The sequence below is a fragment of the Cajanus cajan genome, chromosome 2 (genome assembly GCF_000230855.2).
Source record: "Cajanus cajan strain Asha chromosome 2, NIPB_CcT2T_4, whole genome shotgun sequence".
Lineage (NCBI taxonomy): Eukaryota > Viridiplantae > Streptophyta > Magnoliopsida > Fabales > Fabaceae > Cajanus > Cajanus cajan.
Window position 1 is genome coordinate 50,566,401 of NC_138518.1, and position 15,959 is coordinate 50,582,359.

Consider the following 15,959-nt stretch of genomic DNA (forward strand, 5'->3'; position numbering starts at 1 on the left):
TCTTTTGACAGGTGGCAGGCAGCTATAAAGGTAAGAAGCTGAATCCATATTTACCTCTCATCGCCGCCTTTCTTGGCCAAAAGAGAACTCAACGAATCAAATCAATCTTCTTCTCTTCTCAATCATTCCAAACCACACTCTCATATCTCAGACTCAGATGGAGTCGACGCCCGTTAATTGGGAAGCCCTCGACGCTCTCCTAATCGATTTCGCTAAATCCGAAAACCTAATCGAAGACTCCTCCGCCCCTTCAACCTCCTCCTCCTCCTACCACTCCCGCCTCCTCATCCGCCAGATCAGACACTCCCTCGAGACCGCCGCCATTGACGCCGCCCTCCACCTCCTCCGCCTCCACGCCCCCTCCATCCTCTCCGACCGCAAAATTCTCTTCCGCTTGCACAAACAGGTTCTCATTCCTTTTCTTCTCTACTCGCATCGCAAATTCTGACCAACCCTATACCTAACTTCATTTTTTTTCCTTTTTGCAGAAATTTATTGAGCTTCTTCGGAAGGGGACCGCGGAGGATCGAGACTCTGCTATCGAGTGTCTCAGGACGGCTCTCGCTCCTTGCGCGCTCGACGCTTATCCGGTATTGAATTCGTCAAATTTAATTCACTCTGTTTTTTTTTTTTCTTTTTTTTTTGGTGTTGTTTGGTTCTGACGGTTGGCTTTGTATTTAAGGAAGCATATGAGGAATTCAAGCATGTTCTTCTCGCGTTTATTTATGACAAGGATGATAAGACTTCTCCCGTGGCGAATGAGGTAAGGGTCTTTGTTCTGCTTTTACTAGCTCTTTTTGTCTACATTGATTAGCACTTATTACACTTGTTAGACACTTTGGGTGTAAATGGTTGGGTTGGGATACTCGTTGAGTATATTAACTCTACTACTACTTTATAAATGTTCGGTTAAACTCTTTTATTGTAGAAGACAAATGCTTCTGTTAATTAACTCAGTAACTGAGTTAAGTTTAGTCGGCCAATTATACTAAATCTGGACAGCATTTATTATAAAAAAAAAATGGTGTTTTTAAGCATGCTACATGAAAAAAGTACAACAATGGAATCAGATTACATGGAAAAACCTGGTTTGCTTGTCAGCTGTGCATTCCAAGCCAAGTGGGTCTTCTAATCCTAGGAGGCAAGGAACCATTGGCTTGCAATGCTAGGAATGGATCTGGAACTCAACTTTGAAGATCAAAAATGGGGAATGAAATAGCGGTATAGGAGTTATGAGTGAAGGGGATGGACATACTTTGTAGTCTTCCATGTAGTCATTGCAAAGGTTCAGAACTCTTTTGTTACCCACAACTGCAACTCAAGAAGGAGATTCTGCAAGAGAATGAATGAATACAGAACATTTTTTTGGTTTCTACTTTCTAGCATAGTTATTAATTTCACACTATACCACTGTCCTGGCCCTTGGCCACAACAGAATAGCCATTGCAGAGTGTTTTTCTGTCGCAACCAAGATAGCAGATGAAATAGGGATACTAGCATGCTATGGTGCCACTATAGCCATGGGTAGCAAATCCCTCCTTTTTCATCGCCATTTCAGACTTCAATTTGCCACCCTGTTTTAAGTCACAGCCATCCTATCTGAAATCTGAAGCATATCCACTCACTATCGCCAAAGACCTTGTATTCTCTGGCAGTTTTCCAGGACTACGACCTTTTCCAGCAACTGTGACATTCTTTTCTGTTTCTGTTCACATTGTCTTTTGTTTCCCACCTTGTTTGTTTACTTGACTTTGGATGTTATTTAGTTGTATGTTTTGCACTTTTGCTTATGATTCATTGATTTTTATTGTTAATTATGACTATGTCATAAATTTTCAGTATTTTTCCTTAAACTTTTTTACCATGTATGTGTATATAGTAGTTGAAACTGTTTAATACAGTCTTGATCAATCCATTTTTGGGATTTCAACAAGTTTTTATGTTGGCTGTTGATAGCATAAGGGCTGGGAATTGACTGAGACAAAAGATGGAGTTAAGAAATTATTTAATATGTATATAAAATTTTAGAATACCTACCACCACACTATCTCATTTTGGGGTTGGCTTCTATGTGCCGCTATTTGAGATTTATAACTACAGTTCCTAGGTGTATGTATGACATAGGTCTTACAGCAGAGAAGCAAAATGCCATCCAATGCTGTGCAGGAAAGCAAAATATTCAGTTGCTTTATTTATTTAATTTTCTATATAGCATATTTCTGAAAATAAATCAATCAACTGTCTGTCTAGATTTAGTATAGAATATAGATGGATAATTAGGATTAACTCCCCAGTGGTGGCAGTTTGTTAATGGCATCTTGATATAAGAATCTATTACAGCATCTTGATGAAAGAATCTGTGATATTCGTTAAAGTATTGGGATTAATTAGTACAACTTTAGACTTGAGACAGAAGGCCAAAAGGCCTAATGTTTAACTAGGCTTGGTGCAATTTTCCCTTTATATATAAATAGTAAAATTTCAACAACAAAAGAAATTAAAATGTTGGATACGGAAGGTATAGATTAAATTTTTTTAATTATTTCTTTGATTTTTTAAGTTGTAATTCTATTTTGACTTCATTTTCTAGTTTAGACCATAGATTTGTCTATTAAATACACCCTCCGTTTCTTATTAAAAGACAGTTTTAACTGAATCACATTGACTAATATAAATAGTCATGTTAGTTAATTTTATTGGATTTGCAAAACAAAATCACGATGTACCAATTTTATTCTTCCTTATCATTAAATTTGTATGAGAAGTGAAGATGTACTCTATATTAAAGCTTTTGCACCAACACCAATAAAATTAGTAAATGACAATTGGAGATTTTAAGAGATGAGAGAGAACATTTACTTATCAAATTCTCTTCTCATTATCCAACAACAACAAGAAACACATATTCTCACAATCTTTAATAGGGGTAAAAGATAAAAAAATAAAATTAATGCTTTATAGATGTTGTAAAGCGTCTCATAAAAAGGAATACCATTTTCTTCTAAATTGTGCCTTATAATAAGGACCAAAAGGAGTACCATTTATTGAACTTAAAAAATACTTTAAGGAGAGATTTGATAAAGGGAAGGAAAATAATCAAGCCATGTACTAAACAAGTTGAATTCAAGCTTCATGTATTTAATCAAGTCATACCCAAGCTTTAAATTGATTCTATTAAATGGGCCAAGCTTGAGTAGTGTGTTCTTTTTCACAGGCCAAGCTTGAGCTTCAAGGACTCAACTTGATTCAACTTGTTTTACACCCCATTCAACACTCTTCTTTGGTCAAAAGTTAAATTAAATGTATGTCCCTTTTCGCGCTTTGCATTATTTTTCTTTGTAAATAACAAAGTAAGGATGGAGGTGTAATTAATCTTTCAAAAATAAGGGTGTTATATGTAATAGGAATTTTACCTTAGGGGATATCAATATCCTAATATTTTAAAAACTTTTTGTCGCAAATATCATAGATCATAGATATTTAGGAGGTCAAAAATATATTTGAATATCATTATATATTTGTTTCCCTGTATCATCATTATCGTTATTTCCTGTTTTTTTAAGCATAGTCATATACCCTATAAAAGGGAGATTAGTGAATGTACAAAATATACAATTAATAAAAAAAATCATTTCAACTTGATATGAGAGCTTATCCTATATCCATTATTGGTCCACCTACATTAGCCACACTTTAGGCCAATAGTCTCGGAGGGGGAGTGATGGAAAGCCGCCTTAATTGTGATCACCCCTAGCTTGCCTTAGTTGCAACCTCGTTTAGGATTTCCTTAATTGCACCCTCAAGGGTGTTGGTTTAATCCCACATCAACTAAAGATATGACTTATGTGACACCCTCTACCCCAACATAATTACAATAGATATAAACCATATATATATAAATTCTTTCTTAGTCTAATATAAAATAATTATCTCAAGTATCATTGGGTAAAAGATGCACATTCATAATTTTCAACTGTAAGTATCAAATTGTCAAGAAATAATAAAATAAAGATTATAGATTAATCCCAGTAAAGGTGGCAGAGCCTCCTAGTTAGGAATTAACTTATAATCTTTTAGTAAAATTATAATATGACAAAAATACACACTTTCAACATAAATAACATAAAAATTACAAAAGAAAAATAATAATAATTTAACAATAAGTCTAGCTAATCCCGATGTCACATCCTATCAGAGCGAAACCCAAACAGAAGCCTAAGCTTCACCACCAACATCCTCAGCCTCATGCTAATTATCTGCATCATAATTTAAATATACACAAAAATGACAAGGGAGTGAGAAACTTCTCACTCAGTTGCAGATATAGAAATAAAAGTTAAATAGCACACACACACGTAATATAATTCACATATATAATCAATCTCACATATATGCTTATGTATAATGATTTTCTTGACTTGACTCACTAATGTATGCATGTGGCGCCATACGGAAGTTGCAGAATTCATCACTGGTGACCCGAAGGCACACCTATACAATTGTCGGTGACCCTAAGGTACACCTATCCTTGGTGTTCATACACCTCGTTAGCATATCGTGGGTGACCCAAAGGTACACCTTGTTAGTCGTGGGTATGCGGCCTCAGCGGCACACCTGGAGTAATATGTGCATATGATGCATGTCATACATTCACAGACTCAACCTTTAGCATGTTACACATATCATATTCGTATTTCATAATTAAGAATTATTTAAATAATCCAATTTAATAGTCCAATAGTCCAACAGTCCAACAGTCCAAACAGTCCAATAGTCCAACAGTCCAACAATCCAACAGTCCAGAGGTTGCTTAGGTATCATATTTTTCAATAATAATATATTAAGATCTTTTAAGTAAAGTAGGAAGCTTAAAAGGTAATATAAGATAATAAGGAGGCTCAGCCTTCCATTTAAATAATAGATTACAAATTTATAAATACTTAGGAGGCTTAGCCTTCCATTCAAATAACAGATTCTAATATGTAAATAAATAAGATATAAAACAAAACACATCAATAATACATATTCAAAGAAATAAACAACAGGCAAGGGATCGGGAGCCAATCCAACAAACAGACTATTTAACAATTATTTCTACACCCCCAAGCAAGGTTTCCCACTCCCCCCTTACCTGGATAAATAGGAATTTGGGCAGAATCTCCTCTCTTTCTCCTTAAACCGGAACCGGAACTAGAGCAGAACCTTCTCTATTCTCCTCCTCTTTTCACAACCTAGGCAGAACCTTCTCTCTTATTTTCTCTTTCTATCTCTCTAGAATTCCTTCTCTCTAAACTTTTCTTCTCTCTAGTTATGAATTTTCAAAATCCTTAGGTCCCTATTTATAGAAATTTTGAAGTTACTATGCACTATGCACTATTCATTAAAATAATAATATAATACTATTCATGAATAGTAAAATACTATTCATCCAAATAATTTGAGTTTTGACGTAAGTGCTTACGTTTTTTTCAAAAGCACTTACGTCAAAACTCAAATTATTTGGATGAATAGTATTTTACTATTCATGAATAGTATTATATTATTATTTTAATGAATAGTGCATAGTGCATAGTAACTTCAAAATTTCTATAAACAGGGACCTAAGGATTTTGAAAATTCATAACTAGAGAGAAGAAAAGTTTAGAGAGAAGGAATTCTAGAGAGATAGAAAGAGAAAATAAGAGAGAAGGTTCTGCCTAGGTTGTGAAAAGAGGAGGAGAATAGAGAAGGTTCTGCTCTAGTTCCGGTTCCGGTTTAAGGAGAAAGAGAGGAGATTCTGCCCAAATTCCTATTTATCCAGGTAAGGGGGGGAGTGGGAAACCTTGCTTGGGGGTGTAGAAATAATTGTTAAATAGTCTGTTTGTTGGATTGGCTCCCGATCCCTTGCCTGTTGTTTATTTCTTTGAATATGTATTATTGATGTGTTTTGTTTTATATCTTATTTATTTACATATTAGAATCTGTTATTTGAATGGAAGGCTAAGCCTCCTAAGTATTTATAAATTTGTAATCTATTATTTAAATGGAAGGCTGAGCCTCCTTATTATCTTATATTACCTTTTAAGCTTCCTACTTTACTTAAAAGATCTTAATATATTATTATTGAAAAATATGATACCTAAGCAACCTCTGGACTGTTGGATTGTTGGACTGTTGGACTATTGGACTGTTTGGACTGTTGGACTGTTTGGACTGTTGGACTATTGGACTATTAAATTGGATTATTTAAATAATTCTTAATTATGAAATACGAATATGATATGTGTAACATGCTAAAGGTTGAGTCTGTGAATGTATGACATGCATCATATGCACATATTACTCCAGGTGTGCCGCTGAGGCCGCATACCCACGACTAACAAGGTGTACCTTTGGGTCACCCACGATATGCTAACGAGGTGTATGAACACCAATGATAGGTGTACCTTAGGGTCACCGACAATTGTATAGGTGTGCCTTCGGGTCACCAGTGATGAATTCTGCAACTTCCGTATGGCGCCACATGCATACATTAGTGAGTCAAGTCAAGAAAATCATTATACATAAGCATATATGTGAGATTGATTATATATATGAATTATATTGCGTGTGTGTGCTATTTAACTTTTATTTCTATATCTGCAACTGAGTGAGAAGTTTCTCACTCCCTTGTCATTTTTGTGTATATTTAAATTATGATGCAGATAATTAGCATGAGGCTGAGGATGTTGGTGGTGAAGCTTAGGCTTCTGTTTGGGTTTCGCTCTGATAGGATGTGACATCGGGATTAGCTAGACTTATTGTTAAATTATTATTATTTTTCTTTTGTAATTTTTATGTTATTTATGTTGAAAGTGTGTATTTTTGTCATATTATAATTTTACTAAAAGATTATAAGTTAATTCCTAACTAGGAGGCTCTGCCACCTTTACTGGGATTAATCTATAATCTTTATTTTATTATTTCTTGACAATTTGATACTTACAGTTGAAAATTATGAATGTGCATCTTTTACCCAATGATACTTGAGATAATTATTTTATATTAGACTAAGAAAGAATTTATATATATATGGTTTATATCTATTGTAATTATGTTGGGGTAGAGGGTGTCACAACTTAAATAAAGCTTATAAAACTTGGGTAGTTCTCATCTTACAAGTTGGTTTTGTGGGATTGAGTTAGGCTCAATTCCAATTTATAAAATGGTATCAAAGTATATCCTAGGCCGGCATTAGTTGTGACCTTGTTCCTTAAAAATAATTAATTCTTTGCTCCACCCTGGACATGGTGGTTTGGGTAGGTAATTGTTAAGGCTTTTGCAAGTAAATAAAGGTTGGAATGGTTTTCTATGGAAAGCTTATCCTATTTAGTGTGAAAAATGATCTTTTGGTATTAGTTTAGGACCATAGACTGTTAATGTAGAAGTATCATGCCCTGGAATATATCATTCAATTTTTCTAATCGTAAACATGAGCACATGTTAAGAAGCTGTAAATATACTATATTATATTGCTTCTAATTACGTAGAAAACAAGCATCAAATGACTTATTTTTTTTTTATACGATAAATGTTTTCTTTTTAGATTAAATATGTTTTTAGTTCTTGAACTTTTGTTGATTTTCACTTTTAGTCTTGAACTTTTCCTCCTGTTAACATTTTTGTTCCCTGGCGTCAAAGTTTTTTGTTCATGGAAGAAAATTTTAGGGACTAAATTGTTCAGGGACTAAAAGTGAAAATTGACAAAAGTTTAGGGAGTAAAAGTAAAACCATATTTAATCCTTTCTTTTTCAACAGGAACTCTCTATTTTTGTCTTCTTAACATGTGTCATTTGACACACCTTAGAAAAGCTGTTAATCATTTATTTATTTTCTGTGATAGCAAGTATCTCAATTTTGTGGTGATGTATATGATACGTGCTTAGCTTACTGTTAATAGTGGAGACTAGAAAGTAGACACACTTGTTGGGTGGTTTTTATTTGATTTTTCTGGCACCATTATACGTGTCAGAGATCTTCACCTGGCAGCATCTTTCCAATACCAACTGTTATCTAGGGATGTGTCCATGCTCTTGCAAAAGCTCATATCATGGGAAAAAATATTATAAAAGGCAGAACATTTTATATCCTGCCAGTTTTTCATTTTTTAAAGTTTATTCAGACGGACTGGTTTAGAAGTTCAAATTTCATTGAAGTAAATTGAATAGACCCTTTTTCATTTTTGAATACTGTTAGTCAGATTTGTGTTTGATGTTATACTTAAGTGTGTATTTTTCTGAGATTAGTGAATTTGTTAAGCTCATGATCTTGCTTGCTTATTTTATGCAGTGGTCTGAACGGAGGAGGCTTGACTTAGCCGGATTTATGTCTTCCACGTTAAGGGCTCATTTAAATGCATATGACCCAATTTTTTCAATGGCTCTTAGATATTTAATAAGGTGATCTATTAGCTTCTTCTCATTCAGTTTGAAGTACTTGGTCAAACTATGCTGTTTTCAGTGTCATGCACTACGCAATTTATTGGAATTTCTTTTGCCAATTTTGAAATTTTATTCTTCTTTTGTATTTTGTGTCTTTATTACAGCATACACAGGGTATATTGTTTACGTCAAGGTATTACATCCCCGATCTCTGATCTGACTGAAAGATTGCTCCTTGAAGAACGGGACCCTCCTGCAACACCACAAGACATTTTATATGAAGTACCACCATTTGATGAGGTGAGATATTTATGTTGATAAATCTAAAATTCCTGGTTCGTTAGAAACTGGGTCAGATTAACAAAAGAAAATGGTATGCATGCTGTATCTTATTACTCAAATTATCATGATATGATATCAGTGACATATGAGCACCAGTACATGGTTTTACAGAGGAAATGTTGAACAGAAATTAAGTTAAAAAAATACAGAAAGTCCCAATGTATTCAAAAGGCCTTAATCTGGTGCTCTGGGTCTCTTTCTCAGCCTTTTCTTACCCCGTTCTCTCGTCTCCTTGCTTTTGATTTCATTTTCCTTGCCCAATTTTGCACTGATCCCCACTCTCACCAGCCGGATAAGCAGGTTGTTACAATGCAAACCAATGAAATACTGATCACACACCTTTCAGACATGCTCTGGCGGGTCTTAATCCTCTGCTTTTATTTCTTCTCCACTGTTGTACATCTTATTGATGGGTGTCTTGTCAGAAGTCTAGTGTATGTTAATGGTCAATGTTATCATTTTGTCCAAACAAATTGATGAATCTGCATACACTTTGTATAAATGACACATCTGGGCCCCATTTTTTATTTTTATTTATTTATACACATCACTTTTAAATGGATGCTTTGTGTTTGGCTTTGGAATCCAGGTTGACATACAGGCTCTTGCACATGCTGTAGAGCTTACCAGACAAGGGGCAATTGATAGCTTGAGATTTACTAAGGGTGATCTATTCCTGGCATTTCAGGTTACATATAATCTTACTAATTCATCTGCTTTTGCTTCAATTTAAATTTAGCAATGAATTGTTCCCGTTACATCTAAATTACTTGCAGGATCAATTTTTAAAATATAATCTGGCCCAGTGTATTACCTATTTTTCCTTTTGATAAACAGAAAATATAAAATCTCAATTTCTTCTAATAAAAATAAAATTTAAAATCCCATTTTCTAGCCTATCATCTTTTAATTCTACTTTTGTGGTTCATGTCCTCCTTTCTTCAGGGTAATAAATTTTCTTGCACCATTACCCAAAAAAAAAATCCATTATTGACTTACTATTGCATGGATTCTGGGAAATTCAGTTTAGAAAACTTTTTTTTGCCAGATATTTACTGGATCCAAGAAAAAATATTCCTTAATTTCTTTCCACTTTCAGACCAAAGAAACAATTTTATCATCAAGTCAGAGGTAAGGGCTAAGGAAAAGAAGTTTTTGGTTAATGCAAAATATGTCTGAATGATTTCAAACTCTTTTAATGTTTACTTTTGGATGCATTGGTTATATATTTAATTTTTTCTCCAATCTTGCTTTCTTGCCTTTAATATTGTATTCTTTCTGTTGCAGAATGAATTATGTCGGATGAGGTTGGATGTTCCACTTCTTGATCAACTAGTTAGAGAGTATTTTGTTTACAGAGGCATTGTTGACTCTGGTATGGCATCTTCTCTGTTGAATCCTAGCTATTTGTGTGTGATGTGTGTAAAATACTTTCAAGCTACTTGCTTCCGTTACTTTTATTTTTCATAGCATTTTCTCATATCATTAATCTTCATTGGATTTCTAGCATCACTCGATTTTAAATTCAAATTTAATGTTGGCTATCTCATCTATACATTGTAATCTAATAATGGGTGTTGTGCAATATTGAATCCTATTCTATGTTTCAATATATCTTATCCATTTTGGTTATTGCATGTCAATTTATGATGAACTTAGCATCTGGGAAGCAACCTATACCAGAACCTTTGAAATTCAACCAAGACCCTGGGTATTGCTCATCAAGGGATTGTTCTATGGAGCAAGATTGTAATGCCAGCAAGCATTCTGATGGTGAAACTTCTGTTACCAATGCTCAGATGGATGGTTCCCCTGAAAATAATGCTGATGTGACAAGCATGAGACGAATTGATTTTGAAGTACGGTATGCTTCTGAACTTGCAAGTATTCATGAAGACTGTAGCACCAGTGGATCGCAGCAACATGAAGATGCATGTGTTTTACAACGAAGCAGATTGCCTGGAAGTGGAGAAAGAAGCAAGCGCAAGCGGTGGAGAGGACGATATGATGACAATAGTCACATGCCCAATGCTTCTTTAGAAGAGCACAGCAAGCTAGAGCATAGCATAAGCACTGTTGTTTCAACTTTAACAAAGGAGAAACAGGTATCTTTTTAATAATTTTGATGGTAATTTGTCTAGGAGATAAATTGTTGACTGACTGTTGTTTTGCAGGGCTCTGAAAAGCTTTCTGTACATGATGCTAGTAATGTGGAAGATAGATATGAGATTCTGTTGGGAATGAAGGAATTAGCTAGCAGAGGAATGGCCGCTGAAGCAGTTGAGGAGGTCAATGCTATTGATCCTAATTTCTTTGCCCAAAACTCCGTTTTGCTCTTCCAACTCAAGCAGGTAAGTGGCGTCTATTTATTGATATCCTTTTCTTTATGAAATTTATGGAAGAGGGCCAGGGAATGTCATAGGGCTCTGCATAATTTTGTTGGGAATGTTATCTTTATTGAGGATTCCTGGCTATAGGTTGAATTCCTCAAGTTGGTCAGCTCTGGTGATTATAATGCTGCTTTAAGGGTTGCTTGCACTCATTTGGGTCCTTTAGCTTCTAGTGATCCTGCTTTATTGAAGCCGTTGAAGGAAACTCTTTTGGCTTTACTACGACCTAATGAAGATGCTCTTGGAAATGCATTACCTCTACATGCTCTAGCTGCTTCTCTCCAGGTGTTGTGCATTTTTGCTAATTTATATCATCAATTATTGTCATTGCTATACTTTTTTTTCCTCATTTTCTGTTGATGAGATTTTCTTGTTCTTGGTGCTTGTATCTGGAAATGTTGTGATAAAATTGTAGGTAATTCTGATCTTTCATTCATTATGAGTAGGATTTCTTCAACCTCAAAAAGAATTTCAGCCTTAGCAATCCACTTAATGGGGTCTATCCCTGTAATGTCCGGCAGTTCCACATTTTTGGCCCACATGTCTCCATCTCTGATAACACTGGCTTCGCCTCAAACATTTGGCAGGTTGGATTAATTGATTGGAACCTGATTTAGGATAAACCGACTACCATATTATTGACTGAAAATATAAGAAATATTACAAGATAAACCCTTCTAATCCCAGAGCAGAATCTCCTCAGAGAAGAAGTTCCTTCTCTGCCCAAGTCAGAGTATACACTCTGGACTCCCAAATTGAAAATACAAACACCCATTCCTCTCCTTCTTCCCCTACAACAACCTCCACTATATTTTCTTTTTCTGTCTCCGTAACTAACTCTTCCCTCCTTTCCTACTTAATGTGATTCCAAGTGGGCCTTGTATATTTGAGCTTGTGGTAGAGAACCCATCAGATTACTAGTAGAAAAAGATGGGAAGGAATTACAATAGTTTAATTGACAAGTGATTCATACATGTTGAAAGCTTATAACTTTCCATAAACCCAACTTAGTATTGATAGCATAGCATCCTAAATAATATTCAATTCCTTTTAATTGTAAATTACTAGATGCAAGGGCTTATTATCATATAGGAGTTATTTATAGTATGATATTTCCTGGGTTAATGCGGTTTCATGTATTATTCCATACCTGAAAGCTTCCTACCACTATCTATGGTGAAGGATTTTGTTCCATTATTTTCTAATTTCTTTAATACAATATGAATGTTTTTACTTTGTTATGTTATTTTGAATGTGAAATGCTGTTTTTATACTGAATAGGTGGCAGTTGGTCGAAGGCTTGGTGTTGAAGAACCTCAACTCATGAAAATAATGCGAGCCACTCTTTATACTCATAATGAGTGGTTTAAACTTCAAATGTGCAAAGATCGTTTTGAAGGGCTTTTGAGGATTGATTCATTGAAGGAAGCCAACACTCCCTTCCTTGCACCAGTCTCTACATCCAAGTCGTATGCTGATAGCTGCACAAATGGATCTTCTCAGGCTACAGTATCTTCAGGCACCAGGATGTCAGAAGATGGTAGCAGTCCAACTCAAGTGTCTTCAAGGGACGTCATCTGTGACGAAGGTGCAATACTTAAAGTAATGGTAAGTCATGAGTTCTTGCCATTAAATTTTGTCCATAAAAAAAATTAAAAATTCATTTTAGTGTCATGATTCTCTGACCGCTGAAACTTTCCATGGGTTTTCATATCTCCTAATCATGTCTTGCTTTGCAACTTGTAATGAAAAAATTTCATTAACTATATTGGAAAATGTTGAAGTTTTCACCGTCTTAATTTTTCTAATGTAAATTTGCATTTGTCAAAACGGTAACGTCTTTTTGCAACTACAGAGGATGAATATTCAACAGCTCTATCACAGTCTCAATGGGTTTCTTCACGGATTTTTTTATTCCCTCCTTTTTCTAAGTATCGTGTCGTATTTTATTTCTGTTTGTTTGACCCATTCATATTCCATCAAATATTATTTCTTCTTTTATAACGTGGATTAAATAAATGCATAACTAAGCATTTTCGTGATTTCTAACTTGCTTGCTAAAGCCTTCCCCCACGTCTTATCTATTATTGTTTATGCTTTAAATCATTCGTTTCGGCATGCAAGGTTTCCTTTTAATGTTGAAGTTTTTTGCGAGTGCAGGAGTTTTTAGCTTTGCCTAGGGCTGATGCCATACATCTGCTTGCACAATACAACGGAAATGCGGAGACAGTGATTCAGCAGATATTTGCCTAGGCGTTGTGTAGGAAAATCGGGTTCATTATTTGGGAAAAAAAAAGGTCAAATTATTTTTTTCAATATTATTTGATTCAAATTTGTGAATTTTTTTTATACCCCTTGTACATATAGCTGCAAAGAGGGAAATCACTGTAACGTTTGAAATCCGAATTGACGGAAACTATGTACAGAATCTCGATTATTACCTCAGTTTTAATGAGAAAGTTGTAATTAATAAAATAATTATTGGCGTGATTCAAGTGGGGATTCATAAGGTTTCTTTTTAATGAGTTTAGGGTTTTACTTTTTTTATCAAATGGTTTTACTTTATAAGTAGTGCAACCATGATGTTTCGTGCTGGGAGGAACGAAGTGAGAAATAAGGTAAATCAAAATATAGATAAGAGAAATAGATTGAAATTATAAGTTATTTAAGAGAAATAGGAACGAGAGAAATAAAATAAAATCTAAAATTAACAATTAATATTTTAATTTAGTTGATTAAATAGAAATAATCAATTGTTTTTTTATCTAAAAATTAAATTTGTTTAAATCAATTAAATTAAAAAGGTGTTTTTCAATAAAAAAATGTAATTGATTATAAATCGATTTTAGTCGATTGTTTTTCTCTAGCGTGACACTATTTTTACACTGATTTGCTGAGAAATAAAAGTGAGGTTTACATTTTTGTTTTCCCCTCTACTAATTTCTGTTACCCAACAGATGCAAATCTTCATTTTTGCTATGTTTCTTTGCCCCCTCTCCTCTCCCCTTCAATTTCACTACCTGACAGAATGCTTATGAGTAATTAAAAAATGCTGATAAAATTGCAGATATTTATTTATCCTTTCAATAGGTTCACTCTTTGTCAGGGTTTTTATATTCATCAGGACCAAAAAGTTTGATTGAATTGATTTAAGAAAGTATAATAGTGGGTATGACTCGCGTTATAAATTATATGCGGTAGCTAGTATATAATGAAATTCTTTATCATGTACTAGCTTCATAAAAAAATAAAATAAAATAGTGTTTCTAAAAAAAGTGAGTAATTATTATTTTTATAGAGGATAGTTATTTTTTTAATATATTATTCTTATTTTATCTTTAAATATAAATTAATAAGAAAAAATAAAATATAATATAAGAGTATAATTTTCTTTAAAAATATAGACATAAAAAGAAATATTTCCTTTATATATTAATATAATTTTTAACGTTTCTAATCTATTCTAAATATGTTAAGTAATTTACGGTAATCAAATTTATTTTTTATTTTTGACCATTAGACTACTGCATAAAATCTTATCAAGCCTTTTCTGTATATTATATCTCCCTAAAAAAATCTTAATGCTACAGTAACTCATCGTATCGTGCTTCTTCTTCCTCCGATGGTTGTGTCTTTCACTTACGTTGAAGCCTCTAAAATATTACTATTTGTTTCTCTCGAAACGATGTCATGAACCAGTTTCACATCCCTCTACCACCCACTTTCCTTAACAACGTCATAGTACCAAGTCCCTTTGTTCTTATTATCATTCTTTCCCGTCACAAAAATTAGCACCTTCTTGTTGTTCGAGCCGTGATAAATTTGTCCCTAAAACCATTCTTCCCTTTGTCCCTCCCTCCACAAAAAAATAGTTTTTTTTTCCCCCTTTACTGATTTGGATAATATTTATTCATATATATAATTTATTATAAATTTTAATTTTATATAATAAATATTTAATTCATAAATACTTTTTAAATAACAATGATATTAGTACAAAATATCTACAATCGAAATCAGATTAACTTTTATTGAGAATATTCTTTCCCTAATATATGTAGTGTGTGTTTATATATCCGGTGGGTAGTGTGTGTTCCAAAATAATGAAACAGAAAAATATGAGTCTTGAACTCACGTTTACCTGTTCCAAATGGAAAAAACAAAGACACAAATAATGTATTTCATATCCATGTTAGAATTTGAATCCTAAATAACATAATTAAGAGATTAAAACTGCTACCATTTTTTCTAACCAATGTTGGTAATTATTTAAAACCATGATAATGAAGCTTTTGTATTTTTTTTTGTTCATGAAGTTTTTGCATGAATATGGTTATTATTATAGTCCGGCCTTGGGACTAATATGCTTTTGCATTAACAATTCAACCTACTCTTAATATTTGGATAATATTTTTTTTAACAAAAGACCTATATGTATTTTAAGAAAATAATGAAGTTTTTAAATAATAAATAATATATATACTAATAATATAAAATTTTATATTTTTTTACAGGATAATAACTTTTATATAAAAAATTATAAACTGATATTTCATATTTATGAAATTCTTATTTTAAATTCTCATAAACCTATTTAAACAAAATTCACCTTGTTACGAAGTAAAAAAAAAATTCACTAAAATTATTCTAATGATTAAGAGGAGATTAAAATAGTAAAAATATGAAAGTTATATTTTATCTTCTTACGATTATTTTTGGAATTTTTTTCATCTTTACCAAATAATATAAACAAGCATGGCATTTTGTTGGATGGTTGGGCTTGACTTTTATTTTATGGCCCTCAACTCAAAGGCTTGTAGGTTGTTCA

At 33.4% G+C, this 15,959-nt stretch overlaps 1 protein-coding gene across 3 annotated transcripts; it reads left to right on the forward strand.

The window, feature by feature from the left end:
• Positions 1–13,626, forward strand: LOC109818612 (Ran-binding protein in the microtubule-organising centre protein). Of its 3 annotated transcripts, XM_083068361.1 has the most exons (14): positions 1–406; positions 489–590; positions 683–763; positions 8,308–8,417; positions 8,564–8,699; positions 9,331–9,429; positions 10,029–10,116; positions 10,401–10,605; positions 10,696–10,846; positions 10,916–11,092; positions 11,219–11,416; positions 11,653–11,718; positions 12,413–12,739; positions 13,292–13,626. In XM_083068361.1, the coding sequence occupies exons 1-14, from the start codon at positions 158–160 to the stop codon at positions 13,382–13,384; spliced, it is 2,082 nt and encodes a 693-aa protein (XP_082924487.1). In that variant the 5' UTR covers positions 1–157; the 3' UTR covers positions 13,385–13,626. The 3 variants fall into 3 exon arrangements, with proteins under 3 accessions (XP_082924487.1, XP_082924485.1, XP_082924486.1); XM_083068359.1 differs by having other exon boundaries at positions 2–406; positions 10,401–10,846; XM_083068360.1 differs by lacking the exon at positions 11,653–11,718 and having other exon boundaries at positions 6–406; positions 10,401–10,846.
• The last annotated feature ends 2,333 nt before the right edge of the window (positions 13,627–15,959 follow it).

What these genes read in the sequence shown, in the direction of transcription:
- LOC109818612 (XM_083068359.1), top strand. Translation starts at nt 158, where the DNA reads ATGGAGTCGACGCCCGTTAATTGGGAAGCCCTCGACGCTCTCCTAATC. An exon ending in CTTCTCCCGTGGCGAATGAG is followed by an intron (nt 764 to 8,307) that starts GTAAGGGTCTTT and finishes TATTTTATGCAG; the next exon opens with TGGTCTGAACGGAGGAGGCT. An exon ending in AAGTACCACCATTTGATGAG is followed by an intron (nt 8,700 to 9,330) that starts GTGAGATATTTA and finishes TTTGGAATCCAG; the next exon opens with GTTGACATACAGGCTCTTGC.